Source organism: Macrobrachium nipponense, chromosome 8, assembly GCF_015104395.2.
Source record: "Macrobrachium nipponense isolate FS-2020 chromosome 8, ASM1510439v2, whole genome shotgun sequence".
In the NCBI taxonomy this organism is placed as follows: domain Eukaryota; kingdom Metazoa; phylum Arthropoda; class Malacostraca; order Decapoda; family Palaemonidae; genus Macrobrachium; species Macrobrachium nipponense.
Window position 1 is genome coordinate 45,871,766 of NC_087203.1, and position 22,500 is coordinate 45,894,265.

Consider the following 22,500-nt stretch of genomic DNA (forward strand, 5'->3'; position numbering starts at 1 on the left):
TTGGGCCAAAATTCTGTGTGCCATATATGCATTATTCCTGGCAGGCATTACGGAAGCCATATTACCTTTACGCAAATTGTGAAGAAATTGGCTTTATTCTTGCAAGTTCGAGTCGGTCTTAATAAAATTGACAGGGACACGATCCTGAGGGCACCCGAAAAACCATACCAATCTTCGCCAGAAGGAGGTTTGTCGTCAAGCTGTCTAATGCCCCGGGTATCACTCACGGGCGCCGACTGGTCTGCCCAATCATCTGTTGTGTGACTTTATCCTGAACTTGCTTCGTTTCTCTCTCTCTCTCTCCCCTATTTCTTATATGATACTCCTTTTAAGCTTATTTATTTATTTATCTATTTAATTTCCTATTTAATTTTATTACGGCGTCAATAATCTAGATGTTGTGACGCCAGTTTCAATTGCTACGAATCAATCCGTTGTGAACTTAGTAGGCAGATGTCAGTTCAGCCAGTTAAAAGGCTTCATCCACTGGAATGCCTTCAGTCGAAGGCTTCGTCCACTGGAATGCCTTCAGTCGAAGGCTTCGTCCACTGGAATGCCTTCAGTCGAAGGCTTCGTCCACTGGAATGCCTTCAGTCGAAGGCTTCGTCCACTGGAATGCCTTCAGATTCTAGTCGAAGGCTTCATCCACTAGAATGCCTTCAGTCGAAGGCTTCGTCCACTGGAATGCCTTCAGTCGAAGGCTTCGTCCACTAGAATGCCTTCAGTCGAAGGCTTCGTCCACTGGAATGCCTTCAGTCGAAGGCTTCGTCCACTAGAATGCCTTCAGTCGAAGGCTTCGTCCACTGGAATGCCTTCAGTCGAAGGCTTCCCACGCTGGAATCCCATCAGTCAAAGGCCAGGAGATTAGCTTCCTCATGCGCATGCGCGCCTCACAATGGACAGCTCCTGGAGGCCACATAAACATTGCTGACAGTGATAGATTTACGAAGTCACGGCGAGGACGAGAGGTCAACTGTACGCACTCCCTAAAAGATAATGTTCGAGCAGGAAGGGAAAAAAAAAGAGAAAAAAAATATTCACGATTGTGTCGTAAGTTCACACTGGAGTGTTCTCTCGCTTCCTGTATGTGCACTTATGTTTTTGCGTGTTTGTATATGCTGGAAGTTAACACTTTTGGGTGCTTGTGACCTCTCTCTCCCTCCTATTGCAAAGCTGTATATACGTATATATGTGTGTTTGTGTATAATACTTGTGTGTTTGCAACACTCCTTCTTTTGTACTCCATAAGAGGGTGGCGTGGGTGAACCCGCGTCCCTCGAAATGTTCAATTGGGTGACGATGATATCACCCAGGGTCAGAAAGTCAGTCGGAGCGAATTCAAACTTTTGCCAGAAAAAAAAAAGGACTCTTGCCTTTTGTGGTCCATTCTTGGGACAGTGAGAATGGAAAAGGGGTCATTATAGAGCGCGTTTCAGGCTGCCTCCTCAAAAGGGGTTTCTTTCAACCTTTGCTGGGATGAAAGGGTCGGCGTCACCTTTATTTGAAGGTCTCGGGTCTTTTTCCTGTTGATGCTTGAGATCGGATTTCCATCTTGTCTCTTGCATTGTCATCTGGAATTTTAATCTGTGAAATAATGAATCCCGAGTTGATCTTGCTTGCCCTACCCCTGGTTACAGTAGGGGAGGCATGACACAGCCAACCACCCCCTTCGAACTGGTTTGTCCGCCACGGTTGAGGCGGGGTCGGTAGGGCAACGGGAGAGTAGGGAAGACTTCCACCATCCTCCTGCCAACCTGTTTGTCCGCCACGGGTGGGGCAGGATAGGTAAGGGAATGGGAGAGTAGGGGAGGCATCCACCATCCCCCTGCAATCCTGTTTGTCCGCCCCCAGCAAAGGGAATGGGAACGGGATAGGTAGGGAATGGGCGGGGAGAGTAGGAGGGAAAGATATCCACCATCCTACTGCAAAGCTGTTTGTCCGGCCTGGGTTGAGGCAGGGTATGTAGGGGAACGGGAGGGTAGGAAGACCAGACAAAACCAAGAAGAAAGTGTCACTCATTGATGTCGCAATACCATGGGGCACCGAAGTAGATGAGGAAGAAAGAGGAAAAAATTGATAAGCATCAAGACCTGAAAACAGAAATAAGAAGGATATGGGATATGCCAGTGGAAACTGTACCCATGATCATTGGAACACTAGGCACGATCCCATGATCCCTGAAAAGCAACCTGGAAAAACTAGATGCCGAAGTAGCTCCAGGACTCATGCAGAAGAGTGTGCTACTACAAACAGGAGGCAGTATGCAACCTGGAACACCCCCTCCACCACAACCACACTATAAAACCACCCAGTCGAATTGGATGATTGACTGTGATAGACAAAACAGAAGAAAAAGATTATATTATTATTGCCCAACATTAGCAATCGTACAGTGTTCATACTAAATCTCTCTCTCTCTCTCTCTCTCTCTCTCTCTCTCTCTCTCTCTCTCTCTCTTATTCCAGAGTCTAGGGAACATTTTTCGGTTCCGAACTTGTTTTATTGTCCATTTTATAGCTGCCCGAACGTAAAATTAACGTTTATGTGCAGCCTTGCCTATAATCGACTTGAACTAAATATAGTGAGTCTCTCATTTGAACGAGGGCCAGTGTGTGAAGCCATTTGCATTTTATGGGCTAAAATGAATATACAGCTAAACAGCTGGAATGACCGTCTATACCCTTATATTCCCCGTAGGGGCTAGTGAGTGGTGTCAGTGCATCTCATGCGTGGTGCACTGTAGGCATTACTTAAAGTACTTTGCAGCGTTCCTTCGACCCCTAGCTACAACCCTCTCATTCCTTTTGCTGTATCTCCGTTCATATTCTCTTTCTTCTATCTTGCTATCACCCTCTCCTAACAATTGATTCATAGGGCAACTGCTTTGGAGTTTTCCTCCTGTTACGCCTTTCAAACCTTTTTACTGTCAATTTCCGTTTCAGCGCTGAATGACCTCATAGGTCCCGGTGCTCAAATTATATATTCTATTCTATTCTTACCTAAGCAGATCTAAAGTATATTTCCCTTACCTAAATGACTGACCCACTCTGGCCTTGCTTGACAATACCTACCTTCATTTTTATTGTTGATTCAACTACTTTCAGGAACTGCAGGTAATGACCTATTATATTTAAAGGATGTTGGTTATAGTTACTGAGGTCGTCTACTAAATGTGCCATTGTTAGAAAGTAAAATAAATCGGAAATGAAAAATGTTACTCTTTATAAAGCATCTGTATTGACTTAATCATTTCTTGATGGTTTTGGAAGTTAAGAATAATATAAAGAAGGGAAAATAAATTGAGATATAGAGGATGAGCACTGAGATTTGGACTTCGTAAAGTTCAACAACGAAGAAAAATGGCTGGTTTCGTAATTTGTCAAATGAGACGCTTGACAATTTTAATATATATGTAAAAAAAACTTGGTTTCTTAATTGGTCAAATAAAACGCTTGACAATATGATTTCGTAATTTGTCAAGTAATACACTTCACAATTTTAATAAAAGCACTTGGTTTTGTAATTTGTCAAATGAAACACTTGAGAATTTTAATGAAAAGAGGTTGGTTTTGTGATCTGTCAAATGAACCACTTGACAAATGTTGCAGAAACGAGAGGAAAATAAAATACCCGGAAGATGGATTGGCAGAGGCCAAGAGCAGACAACAGACAACAGAACAAGAAACTGGTCCTTCAAGTACTCAACTCTCTACTTGAGTCAAGTGCGTTGTATTACGGCAACCAATGGACACCTGTCTCTCCCTTGAAGTTTGTTTATTGTTAAGAGGCTGAAATCTTGAGGGTATTTCGCATTATCGTCGTGACTTCCAGTCACCTCACGCGGAGCACTGTAGGCATTACTTTAGACTCTCTGCAGCGTCCCTTTTCTTAAGCCCCCATTTTACTGTACCTTCGTTTATATTCTCATTCTTGCATCTCTTCCTCCAGTTACACCTTTCAGACCTCTTTACCGTCAAGTTTCCGTTTCAGCGCTGAATGACCTCGTAGGTCCCAGCGCCTCTCACAAATTGGGGGGTGGGTGGGTAACGGGGGGCGGGGGAGCATTTCAACACTTCCAGGTGCTCTTAGGATCCCTCTTCCTTGGAAACTCTTGAATCCCAACCTTGAGCAATTCATAAAATATGTGGTCTGTTTTCACCTTAGAGCGCGTCATGGTACTACAGCTGCTTCCTGTGATATCCCGAAAGGAATGAGAGAGAGAGAGAGAGAGAGAGAGAGAGAGAGAGAGAGAGAGAGAGCAAAGCTGTGATTTCGTAAACATTCGTAATGAGCTTCCCTTGTCTAAGTACAAGAGTCGCATTTGAATCGTGGCTAATGCGGTGCACTGTAGGCATTACTGAAGGTTCTTTGCAAGCGTCCCTTTCGTAGGCCTCTAGCTGCAGCCCCTTTCCATTCCTTTTACTCTACCCCCGTTCATATTCTCTTTCTTCCATCTTACTTTCCATCCCCAGCTAACAATTTTTTTCACAGTGTAACTGCTTTGAGGTTTTCCTCCTGTTACACCTTTCACACCTTTTTACTGTCAGTTCCGTTTCAGCGCTGAATGACCTCATAGGTCCCAGCGCTTGGCCTAAACTCTATATTCTATTCTGATATATTCCTCGTGGATAATCGTGTAGGTGTTGTGTTCGGGAACTTATATTATTGAATAACGCGAGACTTTTTATTATGTAAGAAAATATCTCGGTTGTTCAAAATCTACGTAACACTTTTTGGGGATAATTTTTTTACCCCTCCCCCCCCCCCCCTTGTCACGCCTCATAACACATGTACAGCTATTGTTACTCATTAGGGTCAAACAAGCAACAACATATAATGACTTCAGTCAATTACAGAAATTACTAATTACCAGATTCGTTTAAGAGAACTCAAGACCCTTTCTCTACATAAAGAATTCATTGCGTTGTGGTTACAGACATGAAAGGACATATATACTATATTCTATTGTTGTTTTGCCCCCGAATTATTACTTACTAGTTTAACATGAAGTTGTTGCCGAGTTCGGATTACAATAGGCACGGGTAAACCACGATACCACTAATATATATTCAATTTTACCCAGTCACGGAATCCCACGCCACAGATATGCATATCCCTAGCGATTTATCCCAGTCAAGGCAAATTAAATTAAATAATATTCATATAATACTCATACCAAACTTCGGTTGATTAATCCATCCACTTCATAAATGCTGGGAAGGAACGACAATCGTTAATCGAAGTGAAATCCTTTTCACTCTGATTAAGTTCTCCTGTTACCACCAAACCACCCTCTACCAGTACCAATGTTGAGACGACTGACTTCATACCCTTTGCTCACTTCTGTGTCGAAAATAAATATGTTCGCTCTCTCACCCAAACACACGACTTCGGCCTCGTTCGCTCACGACAAATTAACAACAAAACGAACGAAGCCACCAAACCAACACGAACCGAACGAAACTATCAAACAACTTACATCGCATTGTTAACCAATTATACAAACCATTCACAAGACAATATTCCTTGGTAACAACGCTTATTACAATTAAATATAAATAAAACATTCATTTGTACACAACCTGCAAATTTCCACTTAACGCTATGTAATATAAAGGAATATTTCCATATACAGCATGAACATAGATATTCAATAAAATTGATTTTCCATGTCGTTATTGTAGTAACGACAACAGCCCCCTTTGAAAATTATATAACATCAGCTATAGTACCTCCCCCCCCCCCAACCCTTGAATTAGTATATTTCCTTTTTTAATGCAATAATATATTTAAAGTTTAGCCTGTTACCTGGAAATGATGAATTCGACTAAGTAAACTTAACATTTTCTCGTTGCGAGACATGAAACCATGCATTGTGATATCAAAATCTATAATTTAGAATGTTCATACATACTCCCTGATCCTCTCTCCATTAATACATCGAACAGCAAGCAGGAATAAAGCGAAAACATTAAGCATAAAATAGGCAATTTGCCCTACGCGCGCGTCTACTAGGCCTATCTCTGGTAGTCAGGTTTACTACGGCACCTCCATCCATCGATGACATCGGCGTCCAAACCGCTTCAGTTCGGGAAGTTATAAGCGCATTCCTGCACGCGCGCATGCCCGTCAACTCTGCTAATCAGACGCGTTCATCTATTCATCAACTCATCCAGGATTCCCCTGCGTCAGTGTCTCTTGTCACAGTCGCTTGTTTATGAGTCAAATTCAACGGCCAGTGGAATTGTTTACGAGTCAGATTCAGCGACCGGCGGAATCACAACGAGGTGCTCGCGCATGCGCCCGCGCATGCGCGCTGAAGGTTGATAGCCGTGCAAAGGACTTCAAGTCATGGACGTTGGTTCCCCGTAGGCGATATCGTGCATCCGGGTCGGATGCGTTGTTTAGGGTTTTACGGAGATTATTAATAAGGTTTTAAGTGGTAATAACGCATGAACTCCTCAATAACAAAAACCTCGTCTCCTCCAGTTGTTCAGTCAGTAAGAGTCAAATGAAGGCTTTATCATGATATCCAAAAACCAAGATGCATCTTGACTGCATTTCTGTTTTTTTGTGGTTAACATATTTTCGTTTTTTTTTTCTCTCTCTCTCTCTTCCATTCAGACTTCCCTTTTTCACTCATTTTATCTTTTAACTTAAAGAGAGTTTGTCCTTGTTTGTCATTTATTTTTCCAAACAGGCATAATTCAGCTTTCAAATTCCTCATGTTTCAGTTCTCACTCACTAAATTAGTCTCTCTCTCTCTCTCTCTCTCTCTCTCTCTCTCTCTCTCTCTCTCTCTCATCAAGAGGTGTGTGTTTGTGCGTGTTTTCCTAAGAGATCTTACTCAAAACTTTATTACAAATTATGTGCTCGGGAGACGTTGATACGTAGTACTAGTCAGACAGTTTTCCAGAGAGATCTTACTCATAACTTCATTATTATATGCCCGGGAGACGTTGATGCATAGTACTAGTCAGCCAGTTTTCCAGAGAGATCTTACTCAAAACTTTATTATAAATAAATTATATGCTTGGGAGACTGTGATGCATAGTACTAGTCAGACAGTTTTCCAATGAGATCTTACTCAAAACTTTATTATTATATGCTTGGGAGACGTTGATGCGTAGTAGGTACTATTCAGACAGTTTTCCAAAGAGATCTTACTCAAAACTTTATTATTATATAATACGCTCGGGAGACGTTGATGCGTAGTACTAGTCAGAACAGTTTCCCAAAGAGATCTGACTCAAAACTGTATTATAAATTATTATTATATTATCTACGTTGTAGTCTTTCGCCGTGTCAGATGAAAATTCCATTTATCAGTATACCTTAGCAAACGGCATCCAGCCTTTTAAGTTCCGTACAGCACGGACATCTAACATCTTCTGCGTCTTCCAAAAACAGCCGAGACTGGGGCGCCTGCTTGGAGGACGAGCCTCCCCAGGTGGAGTACACCTTTCCGGAACTTCCCCCAGGGGCCATGTACGACGCGGACCACCAGTGCCGCCTCAGCTTCGGGCAGGAGGCCACGCACTGCTCGGGCATCGAGGGCATCGAGAGAGTGTGCCAGACTCTCTGGTGCCACCTGGACAACCGGTGCATCACGCGGATGGAGCCGGCCGCCGAGGGGACGCAGTGCGGCGTCCACAAGGTAGGGCATCTCGAAGAGTTTATGGTTGTCCTCAGTTTGTATCGCAAGGTATTTTAATGTACAGATATTCCAGCCTTCAACGATTAGACTTAAACCCCTAGGCCTAGTCGATGAATGCAATCGAAAATGTTCTTGTTTTTTCTGTGTTTTCTCCAGTGGTGCGTGATGGGACGTTGCGTCCCGATGGGCGAGAGACCAGCGGCCATCCACGGGAACTGGGGGTCGTGGTCCAACTGGTCCGAGTGTTCCAGGACCTGCGGGGCTGGAACGTCTTCCGCCATCAGGCACTGTGACAATCCTCCCCCAGCTAATGGCGGCAGGTACTGCACGGGCGATCGGAAGCGGTACCGCATTTGCAACACGCAGGTACAGCAATCAATCAATCAATTGAAGCAGCGTCAATAATTCTCTACGGGCTGCTCTATGAGCAAGAGCCCGTGCTGGCATAAGGCTAGCTTAGTCTCCAACAACAAGTCAATGATTTAAGTTTTGTAGTAAAGACCGAATGAGCAATCCATTATGATAGACACATAAACCTACTTATTATTCACGTAGGGGGTTAGTGCCGTCAGTGCACCTCCCGCGGTGCACTGTAGACATTACTAAAGGATCTTAGCTGTAACTCCTTTCAGTCCTTTCCCTATACCTCCGTTCATATTCTCTTTCTTCCCTCTTACTGTCCACCCTCTCCTAACAATTATTTCACAATGCAACTGCTTTGAGGTTTTCCTCCTGTTACACCTTTCAAACCGTCTTACTGTTAATTTACGTTGCAGCGCTGAATGACCTCATAGATACCAGCGCTTGGCCTTTGGCCTACCTTCTATATTTTGTTCCTACACATGATAACTTTTTATTTCTTTCGCCTTCCAGGATTGTCCAGACAACGGCGTTAGTTTCAGAGCTGTTCAGTGCTCGGCCTACGACAAGCAGTTATACAAAGGCGCTGAACACACCTGGTTACCTGTCATGTTCGACCGTGAGTGTTACAATGTGATACCATTGGATTCACCTCTCTCTCTCTCTCTCTCTCTCTCTCTCTCTCTCTCTCTCTCTCTCTCTCTCTCTCTCTCATCTTTTGTTGATGATTCATTGATATTCCAAAACTTATCCATTACTTTTTCCACGGCCATTTTCTGTTCCATATGTTGATAATTTTGATTTTGGGATTTTTTGTTTGATTGATTGACAGCTACTAAAACTGGCGTGACAACGTCACAACATTTAGGTTATTGACCCCGTTTTATTTTTGCTTGAAGGCTAACTCGTTTTTCTTCTTTCTGTTTAAATGTGAACGGATATTTTTTAAAGATTTTAACTTTTTTCATTTTGCGTAGTCATCTAAGTATATTATTATATGTAATGTTGTCAAATAAGCAGTTTTGATGTCCTAAGGGGCAGATTCATTTCTTCAAAATAATATATAATATATATATATATATATCTATATATAATATATTATATATATATATATATATATATATATATATATAATATATATATATATATATATATATATATATATATATATATATATATATATATATTCCTAAAGAAATTTTCTCAAACGCCTCTCAGTATATAGTTAAAATTTCATTTACGCATTTTAAGCATGCATGCTTTTGCGTTTACGCCTATTGTGTCATTATACAGGGGCAAAGAATGATGTGTGCGCTTAGTTAATTATTATTTGTTTTATATCAGACGCAGCCTTGAATTATCATTTGTTTTATATCAGATGCTCCAGAGAATTATTATTTGTTTTATATCAGATGCTGCAGTGAATTGTTATTTGTTTTGTATCAGATACTGCAGTGAAATACTATTTGTTTTATATCAGATGCTCCAGAGAATTATTATTTGTTTTATATCAGACGCTGCAGTGAATTGTTATTTGTTTTGTATCAGATGCTCCGTGCCAGTTGGACTGCAAACCTGACAACGAGTTCTACAGCGTCAAGTTAGCCGACACAGTCCTGGACGGGACGCCTTGCAAGCCAGGCACCAGGAACATGTGCATCCACGGCATGTGCAAGGTAGGTTGTTCAGTAGGCCGTGAGAGAGAACGGAAAACCGTCACGGGTCGTATTGAACGTCCGTCTTTTACGTTGGCATAATAGTCAACATGAGCTATTATATTATATAATCGAGTCCTTAGTAATATATGTAACGATTCCCCAGTAATATACGCCACGATTTTCGAATAGTATATACGCCACAATTCCCCAGTAATATACCCCACAATTCCCTAGTATTATATGCCACAATCCCCGGTAATAAACGCCACAGTTCCCGAGTAACACAGGCAACAATTCCCCAGTAATACACGCCACAGTTCCCCAGCAATATACGCCACAATTCCCCAGTAATATTCACCACAATTCCCCAGTAATATGGTCACAAATTCCCTTGTAACACACGCCACAATTTCCTGGTAATATATGAAAAAATTCCCTGGTAATCTACTCAACAATTTGCAAGTAATATACACAACAATTCCTAGTAATATGCCACATTTCCATTGAAATATACGTCACAAATCCCCAGTAATATATTCGCAACAATTCCCGAGTAATATACACACAAGTTCCTAGTAATATACGCAATAATTCCCCAGTAATATACACAACAATTCCTTAGTAATATACGCAATAACTCCCTAGTAATATACGCCACAGTTCCCTAGTATTATACGCAACAATCCTTAGCAATATTCGCCCCAATTCCCGAATAATTTACGCCACAATTCCCCAGTAATATATGCCACAATCCCTGGTAATATGCGCAACAGTTCCCTAATAATATACGCCACAGTTCCCTGGCAATATACGTAACAGTTCCTTTTCGTCTACCACAGCGCGTGACCTGCGACTGGACGATTGAGGGCAGCGCCCAGGCAGACCGCTGCGGCGTGTGCCACGGGGACGGCACCCAGTGCATCACCCACAGGGGCGTCTTCAACGTCACCCAAGGGTCAGGCTACGTCCCGGTCTTCACCTTCCCCCTGAACGCGACGAACATCAGGGTGCAGGAGATCGACGACGCCGCTAACTACATGTCCGTCAGGGACAACAAGACCGGCAAGTCTTTCCTCAATGGCAACTGGTGAGGAATATTCTACGGTTTTCTCCGTATTTATTACTTTAGAATATATCCTTTACTGTCATGTAGACTTCAGTACATTAAAAATGGGTTTGTGACGTAGCCACAACTCCATGCAATTCAGTTCTCGCAATATTTGCTATTCTGTTTTTTTTTTTTTTTTTTTTTTTTTTTTTTTTTTTTTTTTTTTTTTTGCAATATGGACGTCAGTGCACTGAAATTTAGTTTATGGCTATGTCGTGAAATTCCTTTCCATTCATTCCTTTCCACGTAATTCCTTTCCTTATAATATTGGTCATGCACAAACCAGTGTTAAGACAAAAGCAGAAATGATTTTCTATGTGCTTTTACTTTATTCTCAATCTCACATCAAAGTATTTAACACCAACTCATTCATATATAAACAGGATCATTCAGTGGTCGGGCGAGTACCACGCGGAAGGGGACATGATGTACTACAGTCGGGAAGGAGAGACCGAAGAATTGTATCTCCCCGGACCGCTGAGCAGAGCTCTGACAGTCTACGTAAGTCCAGTATTCATTCAGAACCTTTTTAGACAAAACTAAGAGCCAGTGACTAAACCAACACGTTTAAGCGTTCATGACCGACCGGAAAAAAAGGGGGTTAAGTGTCGAGGAAAAGTTCATGTTCCCCCATCACCATCTGTTGGCACACAGCCAGATTAACCTAATCGAAGATGCTCCAAGTATTCTGTCAAAAATCAGAATTGCTTTCAAGCTTTGGATAAAAACGTTCCCTGGAATATTTAGCTTGTGGATATCTGGTTATAGTTATATCGCAATATTTCAGCTCGTGTCCCTTTCATTCATAACAAAACCTCTCTTTCACAGCTTCTGTTCCAAACGGAGAACCCAGGTTTGGAATGGGAGTACACCCTGCCCCACGAGAATGTCACGTACACGCCCGAGTTCAAGTGGGAGCATTCTGATTGGTCCGTTTGCTCTGTCACCTGTGGAGGTGGCAAGCAGGTATGTTGAGTGTCTGAGTAGGTGGCGAGCTGGTAAGTTAGTTGTATATGAAATGTTTTGTTGTCTTGGCTGCGCTCGTAAAGGCAGTGTCTTATGCCATATTCAGTCTTGAAAAATGTTGAGATACATATGAAAGGTCGTGGGGAATCGATATGATGTCACTGAACAGATCATATAGCTTTTTAGGTTATTCAGATTATGGTCATGTTATTTTCATGACGTTTGTCTTCATCTTGACTTTGTTTCTATGCTAACAATTACAATGTTTATGTAATTTTATAATGGCAATCACGTGCTATGCTATCTCCTCATCACGAATGACCCCTCTGCTTGTGCTTTGGTTCCAGGTGTCAAAAGTTCAGTGCATGGAAAAGGAAGCGGGCTTAGTCGAAGATAAGTATTGCATTAATCAAACTCGACCGGAGGATCGATCTCGCGTGTGCAACACCCACGCATGCCCAGCCTGGTGGTGGTCCGGCCCATGGCAGCCGTGCTCTGTGACTTGTGGCGAGGACGGAACGAGAAGGCGCACTGTGATCTGCGTGCGGTCGTTTGGTCCTACCGAACAGATGGCGTTGCTGGATTCAGACTGCGACGACAGCGCCAAGCCTCACGAACTGGAAATGTGTGGGCTGCTTCCCTCTTGCCCAGAGTACCAGGACTGGAGTGTTGGCCCGTGGACCCAGGTAAGTGTCGCAGTCTATATTAAATGTACGCCTTTTTTACTGATATGAATGATTTATGTTAAAGATATTAATGATATGAGGCAAGAAGTACTTGGTAGTGTCTTATTCTTGTGCCCTCTTCAAAAAAAAGTAACCTTTAGTGATCTTCTGGTGATTTCACCTGTGGTGGAAATTATGTATTTCAAAGTTTATCATCATATAGCAAAGTGAAGAGATATTGTATGATGATGGCACCTGACTAGTACCTGTATATTTAGTGTTGTGTTCACCCCTCTTGTTACAAGTTAAAACCTTTTATCTGTCAAGTTTCCTTATCTGCGCTGAATGACCCCCTAGGTCCCAGTGCTTGTCCTTTGCCCTAGATTTTATAATCCAGTTCTTTAGGTACTTGTTTTAACAAAGTCCTTCAACACTGGCACAGGCTTGTTCACTTGACCCTTGTGATTATGAAGAGAGGGATGTCAAATGTGTAGCTACAGGGAACGACTGTGACCCCTTGACAAGACCTGCTGATCGGCGACAGTGTGGAAATATTACTTGCGGTTACTGGGATGTTGGAGAATGGTCAAAGGTAAATAATAGAATCTAAAGTATTAAACAGAAGGTAGATTTAATCATCTCAGAGTATCTTGACATACATTAATGTTTGTCTCTCATATTCTTCTGAAATATTTCTAATGTTAAACTTTTCTTAACCAGTGTTCTGCAGTCTGTGGGGAAGGGGCTCAATTCCGACGAGTGTCTTGCATTGGTGGACTGGCCTGTAGAGAGAGGGATGAACCCGTAAGTTTCCAGAACTGTACAGGAGAATGCCTGGAAGAGGAAACAGTGCTTGAAGTTGAGTCAGAAAGCACAACTACCCCAGTACCTGCTACAGTTACATCTACTGTTTTAGTACCTACAACTGTCCCCTCAACAATTCCAACCCCAGTATTCACCCAGTTGGGATTAACAACAACTCCATCGGTCATGTCAGAGTTTACTCCTGAGGATTCTGAAGATACCACCCAAGCTCCTATATCCAGTATTGGAACACTACCTCCAATTTCTACTACTACCAATAGCACTATCACTGATGCAGAAGCCGTGGAGACTGTTATTTTAACGACCTCTCCACCTTCAGTCACTCAAACAGCCGTCGTGCCAAATGAAACCGCTATTACAACAACAGAACAAACAGTGACTGTTCCGGCTACCATTGAAGAAAGGGAAGAAGACATGACAGGACCAACTGTGATCCCAACCACTTCCAAAGTTGACAATACGACACATCTAGATTATGAAACTCATTCTGAAGAGATTGATTATGAAAATAGTACAAAAAATATCACTGTTGACGACGAAACTACTTTAAGTGAAGATTATGGACTTGATGAAGCTGATCCTTCGAGTACTACGCCATTTGAAACTGAATCTACAGGTAAAGACTCTAACTCAAGTGTAGTGAACAGCACAACAACAGTTAAACCAGCGTCTGAAAATTCAAGTACAGTTAAAACACTACTGACAGACAGCATCACTTCTGAATCTGAAAACGAAGTGGATGTCGATACAATTCCTGGAGAAGTGGACCTCGAAAAGATGGTTTCAGATGAACCAATTAAGGCATCTCCAACAGTAAAGATGAATGAAGAAAATGAAAAACTAGCTGAGGAACAAGAGTCACCTACAGAGGAGATAAAAGCAGAATCAACTGATGAAGATATAGAGATGCTTCCTGAGAAAAATGAAACTGTTGTAGAACCTCAGGAGACTATTCCCGAGGAGCTAGAAACAATTTTAGAGGAAGCAGACATTAATTCTGAGGAACAAGAACAAGATATTAATGTACAGGAACCACTTCCTACTGAACAGGAAACAGTAGTGGAAAGTAACTCCTTAGTGAATGAGTCTTCAACAGAAGATTCAGAAGAAGAGCGACCTTCAGGGATTATTGAAGACAAAATCAATATGGAAGACTTCGAAGTTATAGAGGTTATTGAAGTTAAAGCAGAAGGCAAAAGGAAGAAAGACAAGAAGAAGGTCCTTATTCACACTGGTGAAGAGGCAGTGGATGTGCTGTACGACTTGGCTGAAGAGCAAGCAGCCAAGAGAATCCCAACTACACCAGAACCTAAAGAGCAAGGACCACTATACACTTGGCTCGTTGGAGAATGGTCTGAGGTAATGTTTGTCGACAGTTATGTAAATTAGACTTTTGGAAATGATATAAAGTAATTGTGTTTTATAACAGGGGAAAATATGAGTTAATAGTACAACGATTATTTCTATAGAGCCCTACCAGTTATAAAAGCCTCTCTTAACAGATTATAACAGGAACTTTTAGCATGTTATAACAATCCGTGCTCAAGGAGCAGCAAGTTAAAGCAGCTTCGTACAGTTACATGTTGATTGCAGTAATTATTTACTTGTGTTGCTTGTGCTATCCAATCCAGTTTCACTTGGTTGTGCAGTTGTTACAGTAATTTTGGCTGAAAATAGCTATGATTTATTTATGGTGAATTGCTCTTCTATTCATAGATTGTCTGTAAAGATAAATTAGTCCCAACATCAGTCCTCTAGACATTCATAAATGATTTCCCACAACAGTGCACAGCAGAGTGCGGAGGTGGTGTGCAGAGCCGAAATGTCTATTGCCTCGAGGAAGTCGCTGGTTCTCCTGTCGACCAGAAGTTTTGCGAGGAAGAGATGCCTGATCTTGTCCAGTCTTGCAATGAAGTGAGTAGTGAAAGGGTGCACGTATAATTGAGAATAGCATTTTGATTAAGGCTGCAGTAGTGTTACTTTCCAATTTTTCCAAGGATGCTAACCTGCATAAGGCAGCATTTGATATGTTTGTGTTTTATAAGAGTACCCAATATTGTTTTGACATTTGAAAGCTCTAGCGGTATTGCATCTTGCAATAACAGTCCTCCGAGCAACATCACACAGTCCTTGGAAAACTTTCTGAAAAATTGTACATCATCTCAAAGGACCCGTCATACAGAATGCTCAGTTTTATCATCTATTCTCAGCCGGAGTGTGGAGAATGGGTAGTTGGAGAATGGGAGGAGTGTTCTGCGGAATGTGACCTGGGTGAGAGGCAGAGATCCGTTACTTGTCCAGCAGACAAACTGTGTCACAGCCACTCTCAGCCACCGGAGGTCGAGCCATGCAACCTGAAACCTTGTGCTGAGTGGGTGGAGGGACCTTGGAGTCTTTGTACAAGGTCAGTGCAGTCGAGTCAGCAGAATTCAGTAGCTCCTAGTGTGTGTGTAGAAGGCATTTCATGAGCATCCAACTGTAAATGAGCAAGAATAAGATTAAATTTGTTGTCATTTGATTGAATGGAAATACTGTATTACCTGATCAGGTCATGCGGTGGGGGCTACCAGATTCGCCATGTTAAGTGCGTCGATACCAGGACGCAGGAGCCTGCCCGGACTTGCCCCAGGGAGACGAAACCAAAACACAAGATGTCATGTCACAATCAGCGTTGTCCGAAGAAGGAGAGAGGTGAGTTTATATATATATACATATATATATATATATATATATATATATATATATATATTATATATGTATCAATAGATAGATAGATATGAAATATTACACAGGTGAAAAGATGAGAGACAGAGTGGGGGCCTTTGCCTGTTTCGACTTTATTTCCGAGCCATGAATGGTAGACTGATACAGTGTTAGAAATCATAACATATATATATATATATAATATTATATATATATATATATCATTATATATATATATATATATATATATATATATATATAATATATATGTATATCACTTGAGAGACAGAGAGAGAAAGAAAAACAGCAACATGAGTGTTTATCCACATGCATCTAGTATGCCTTCCTATGTGGCTGTGCACAAAGAGAGAGAGAGAAGGGGGAGAGGGAGGCCATTTTTTTAAGGTGCCAGACTAGACGGAACAATAAGATGTCGTAACGACCTCTAGACATAGAAGGTGACAGTAGAAAGAACAGAAGAAGAGAGAGAGGGTTAAAAAAAGAAAGAAATGTAAAATAAAATAAAGATTACATCTTGACCTCGATGGAGGAGATGGATACTACTCACTTGTGTATGTTGTCAAGTAAATATTCCCGATTTTTTTCTTTTTCCGTGTATACTATTAGAAGAGCAGCCTCTATCTCTCTCTCTCTCTCTCTCTCTCTCTCTCTTCTCCTCTCTCTCTCTCTCTCTCTCTCTCATACATTCTGTCATTCTATATTTGTGGGGTACTGTTTTGCCTCTTAATTACACACAGACACTATATATATATATATATATATATAGATAATATATTATTATATATATATATCTATATATATATATATATATATATATATATATATATATATCATAAAGAAATAAGTTAAGTTCTCATCTGTTATCTGAATAGTAGACAAGGACTTAAGTCTTAAGGCATTTTTGTTACAGCTCCCCCAGTCCAGATAGAAGTCTCATACTCCCTCAGGCAGGTCCCCCCCCCTCCCCCCCGCCCCCCCCAGAAAAAAAATAAATAAAAAAACTGCCAGAAATATGACTTGTTTTGTGGCATCAAGAACAATGCAAAAGAAAAAGTCTGCCGCTCTCTTAGCAGACGACGATACACAAAAGCCCGTGGTGTGATTAACTTATTCTCGTCCTCGTTTTTGCCAACAGGGCAGCAGAAGCGTTGCCGGGACCACATGGACACCAAGCTGTGCAAGCGCCTGAAGCACATGTGCAGCACCAACTTCTTCAGAATCAAGTGCTGCCGGACCTGCTTCAAGAAGCACCTGCTGGCGCAGACCGTCGAAGGGAAATAACGCTGGTGGTTCTAACTTAATTCGGTGTACATAGGAACATTATTCGTTGTAAGAGATAAACTACGCAGAATTCTAAGACGTCCATTAGATTAAATGAAAAGTATTGAATGCTGTGAAGAAGATCGGAAGAAATTTCTGATTCGTCCTGCAGTTTTTCTTCTTTGATTGCCACCCGCTCGTGTCTTCTTCGAGTTTTCGTAAAAAGAGTTCAAAAAAAGCTATTTTACCCTTCGTATGATATAGTTTTAGCGACTTTTGACTATGGATTGTATTTTAGTATATGGTTTGCTAAAGACTAGGTTTATAGATAACATCTCGGGTGTTAATGAAATACAATATTTTTTATTGATTTTATCGTTTTTACTAAAAAAAAATCATAGTGTCCACTTACGTGTACCTTGTTAGTTCTACTCTGCTCTCTTCTTGATCTCGCGAAGAGGGCATCAAGTGTACTTGATGCTGATAGACCCAGTACCCAGTCAGCCGAATATTTGATAAAATGAGAAAGGTTTTATATAAAAAGGCCTAGTATGTCTATAAAGCGTTTTATTTCTGGAAAAAAAAACCGCGAGCGAAAAGCAGAAGGGAAGGAATAACTTCTTAGTGAAATTTGAAGACTTTCCTCATCACTCGATGAACCAGTTAGACATCAAGAGACGGTGGTAGGAGAAAGGAGAAATGTCTCGTCTCTCGTCTCTTGAACGGTAAAACCAACAGCATCCCTGTTCGTCTGTTCTTCTGTCAGTGACGCGCAAAACAAATCCGTTGTCTAGATGTGTGAACGACTGTTCGCGTTTTTTATATTTTCGTTTCGTATTTATCCAGGTTCGACGTCATTATCTCTCCGCGTCACATTGGCGAGTGAATTCGAGCGTCCTACTCTCTCTCTCTCTCCTCTCTCTCTCTCTCTCTCTCTCTCTCTCTCTCTCTCTCTCTTCTGTGCTCCGTATCGTTTCAAGGAATCGTAACGAGTAGAGGATTTACGAGTTCACGCGATGCCGAGTGTGTCACAGTGTCGTAGTGCCAATGCGGCACTCCTCCGAGCGAGAGGACTTTCGACGAACCTGTCGAAATCCACCTAAACACCTCCCGGAGGAACCGCGTCCGTCACGAAAGTCATTCGCGAATGAGAGTCATAGAAAGTATAATGCATGTCAAAGGCATCATAAAAAGATAGGGTAATTCTAGGCAGTAGCTCCGCACGGTCTAGAAACGGTCCCGCGTATATGACAGCCATTAGGGGGATTGGGGCGTCCAGTATATGTCGCCATGTTTAGTTCTAGCCCCTGGGGGTTAATTTACAGTCGACTCCACCAAAAAATAACGGTAAATTCTTCATAAGCAACCCAAATATTACAGGAAACTAATTTCCAAAGAAATACTCGACGCGGAGTTATTACCAAGATCTTACCAAGGTTATTTTTTATCTTTTTTTCCCGTAGAGAAAGCTTTTCTGCATGCTTCAGAAACACGTCTAGAGATCTCAGCTTTTGGGTGGGAAATGCGAAGTTGTGGAGTAATGTTCGGTTCAGGTATTATGGCACAAGGAGAGAGGGATTTTGATTATGTAGATGTGTGGGCATTGATACCCCGAGAGTGTATATTCTGAACCTTTGGTTGGAAGGACTGAAGAGAAGAAGGGAAGGTGGTAGCTACTCTGGCTAGTTATCTATGCGTCACCTCCGAGGTGCTAGTACTAAACATGGCGGAAGCTCAATGGGACGCTGTGTTTAGTACTAGCCCCTCGGGGGTTGAAGTATTATATATCCATTTCTATATAGCGTGGTCGACAATTATTAATTAATGAATAAACTATATCTTTGATTCCCGAGGGGCTAGTACTAAACACGGCGTCCCATTGAACTTCCGCCATGTTGAGTACTACTAACACCTCCGAGGTGACGCGTAGATAACAAGCCAGAGTAACACCGGAAGTAGTCTGATCGGATTTGGGAAGTCGTACGTCTAGACTCTAGAATGTCGTAGCTGACCAATTAAAACCCAACGTAGAAAGACAAGATGATGATTGTTATTTAACAAATAGAGTATAAAACGAGCTTTAAGAGTTACCGGTGAAAGTCTTGCCTGTGCCTTATATAGTAGTCGGTCGTTACTTGCATTAGTATCTAGAGAATACCTGAACATTAGTACAAGTGTCCCTTCCCCGGGGGGACTCCGGAGGCAAATGTACACATCGTTATTCCTGGGTGTTTTCTGATTGTATACCTTGTACCCAACCTGTGTCTGTTAGATGAGGGCACTCCATAGCCATGGTTAGGAATGCTGTCTCTAGCGGTCGGTATCACGGAGATGAACTACAGAGAGCGTGACAAAAAAAAATAATGATAGCTACGGTACAGTTGGTTTTTCGTACTACCGTTGTCATTCCACGGGTAACCATGGTTAGCAGAGTACGTAATGGTTAACTTCTCACCATTATCACCAGCACAGAACGGACTTTCATGTCATTTATGATAATTGGGAATGAATGTGGCCATTGGTGCATGATAAGTACGAAATTGTGCAAAGTGTTGGCACTGACTCGACTGAGTTACGGGTCAGTTTCTCATCGTCTCTAAAAAAAGTGCAGCAGGAACGAAGCAGACTCTGGTTGTAAAAACATCATCGTTTTTTAAAACGTTTCAGACTCTGAAAATGTGAATGAACCAAATATAAATATATCCTAAATCAACATTTGGTTGTTTCATTGCCACTTGATTTTGACGGGAGTCATTGCTTGCTATGGAAGGGCTTCTCGCTCAGGTATGAATTTGCTCACACTCTTATTGCTTGCGAACATTTTTCTTATGGTTGCCGAAATACTGTGTGAAGTATTTCATTCTCAAATTGTTGGAATAAGTAAGTGTAAGGTGTAGGTAGTACTACCGACCATGTTTGTCATAACGGTAGTCAGTCACTCTCAGAACAAGCAACCGAAGCACTACGAGAATAGCTTTTGAGGAATTTCAAGCAAGTTCCGGCAGTTGTGGTTGTATTTCCAGTGGCGAAGGTTCGGTTCACTCCTCTCCTGAAGGTGTATTGTTCTGCGGGAGTGGCTGCCGAAGAGAGAACTTCATTAGGAGGGTAAAGTTTCTTCGTAACTGAAATAAGGTAAGTCACTGAGACTAGGTGGCGGCAAATTATTTTTGTTGTACTTAATACAAGTAGCCTTGTTTATTGTACTGAGGTGAGATATTGCCATGCCGGATTTCGTAATTGCCTTGGGAATTTGCGACGAGTTACGTACCGAAGGCACTACTAAAAAGCCACACTGGGGATGAGTAAAAAATAAACTTGCCGTACCAAGTAGCGTACGGCCCAAAATACAGAGCCTCTGCCTTGCTTCTGATGTTAACAAAACATCGGTTCTTTTTTTATCTTGATAATCGGCTGGTCATTTCCTTGACTGAAATGGTGCCAGTTTAAATATCATGTGTTTGGTATGACATAACGTTTCATATTATTGAGTATGACATATTCAAATCGCTAATTTATTAAACTTGTGGAGATAGGCCTAACCTTAACCCCACACTTTCAAAATCGTATATATGTATGCAAAGATAATGTTGCGTTGTAAAGTATATAATAGATAGGTACTATTGAAAAGTATTCGTTTCCCTCATTGGTTTTGATAAGAGTTTATCATTCGGTTAAAACTTTAACAATATCCCCATTCTCCATTGGGCTGTATTATAAGTCTACCTGTATACGGGAAAATTTAGCATACAGTATTCTAGTACATTCGCTTGCTTATACAGAATGGATTTTCTACCTGACACTGGGTTTTCGGGTGATAAGGTATTGTGGCAGTAGTCAAATGTTTTTTTTTTTTTTTTTTTTTTTTTTTTTTTTTATCAATAATACGAGATTTCTCGGTGTTGATATTTTAAACCAGATTTGTATTCCAGAGTTGAATATATTTTCCTGTGTTTTGTGTTTTGAGAATTAATAGTGTTCATTAGCAGTGTTAGAGATAGTGGGCGTCCCTTATGTCCTTAGTTAAACGGGATACTTGGAACCCAATTCCCCCAACCCCATCCAATCAGTTAACCACCTTGTTACCAAGTTTAAACTACTATTTCAATCTTGCACTGAAGAATAATACTCTTGGGTGAAATATCTGGCTTGCATACCCAGAAAAAATACAACCAACTTCTCCAATGACGTTTAATGCAAAGGGCTTCTTGATTTTATTTAATTATTTATTTATTTGCGTCTGGTACGTGACCTTTGGTATTTAGCACAATTAACGAACTCACAATTGGTCATGAAATGTTTTGACAGGTCTTCCATGTATAGTTCATAGAATGAACCAGTCCTGATTAGAAGTAGTTTATATATAAATAAATGATATAAATTCACATGCTGTCTTATTGATTTGCAATGCATATTCCGACGTGCATATTGGTGTTACAGATTTGCATAATGCGGTGAAAACCTCTTTATACAGTTCTTTTTTTACCTGTTTCAAGTCAAAAGCGTGTAGCGTGGGTGGGCGCTAGGTGTAGGATGGGCGCGCATTCATCCCGTTGAAGGCGGGATATGAGGCCGTACGTGGGTGGTTGAAGTCACGTTCAGATAAAGTATTTTTTTTATTGCTCTCTCTCTCTCTCTCTCTCTCTCTCTCTCTCTCTCTCTCTCTCACACACACACACACACTCCTACCTTACTTCTTCATTGTCAAGTTGTTTAGAGCCTGACGTTAACATACGTGGTGTTGTGTTAGCATTGTCGTAGATGTTATTCTCTCTCTCTCTCTCTCTCTCTCTCTCTCTCTCTCTCCCTCCTTACTTCTTCATTGGCAAGAAGTTGTTCAGGGCCAAACTTTAACATACGTGGCGTTGTGTTAGAGAGAGAGAGAGATGCACCGACAAAAATTTCTAGACCTTTAGCAAATCTGAGACGTTTCACATACGGGTAGAATTTCCTCGTGCAGTGGGGGCCCCGTCTTTTCGATAGTGGCACATTTCGAGAGAGAGAGAGAGAGTTAATGCACAAACCCAGAACAATTTGACTAAAACTGAAAGAGGAATATGCCATCCTTTGGCCGGACTCGGTCTAGAGCACAGTATTGTGACAAAATCACTACGCGTTGACCCCTTAGGAGGTTAGTACCGTCAGTGCACCTCCATCGGTGCCACAGTAGGCATTACTCGAGGTTTATTTTACTGTACCTCCTTTCATATTCTTTCCAGCGTCTTTTAAGAATTCATTTCCTAGAGCAAACTGCTTAGAGGTCTTCCTCCATGATTACAC

The 22,500-nt window shown here is 41.5% G+C and overlaps 1 protein-coding gene across 1 annotated transcript in view; it reads left to right on the forward strand.

The window, feature by feature from the left end:
* LOC135222740 (A disintegrin and metalloproteinase with thrombospondin motifs 7-like) overlaps window positions 1-19,938 on the forward strand; it is a 295,212-nt gene extending 275,274 nt beyond the window's left edge. The window contains 14 exon segments of the mRNA XM_064260979.1: window positions 7,411-7,657; window positions 7,814-8,023; window positions 8,531-8,636; window positions 9,566-9,693; window positions 10,515-10,762; window positions 11,167-11,284; window positions 11,612-11,749; window positions 12,097-12,435; window positions 12,857-13,006; window positions 13,135-14,598; window positions 15,025-15,153; window positions 15,450-15,643; window positions 15,788-15,930; window positions 17,099-19,938. Coding sequence (XP_064117049.1) covers window positions 7,411-7,657; window positions 7,814-8,023; window positions 8,531-8,636; window positions 9,566-9,693; window positions 10,515-10,762; window positions 11,167-11,284; window positions 11,612-11,749; window positions 12,097-12,435; window positions 12,857-13,006; window positions 13,135-14,598; window positions 15,025-15,153; window positions 15,450-15,643; window positions 15,788-15,930; window positions 17,099-17,244 — 3,760 coding nt within the window. The 3' untranslated portion in view covers window positions 17,245-19,938.
* Window positions 19,939-22,500: the final 2,562 nt, after the last annotated feature.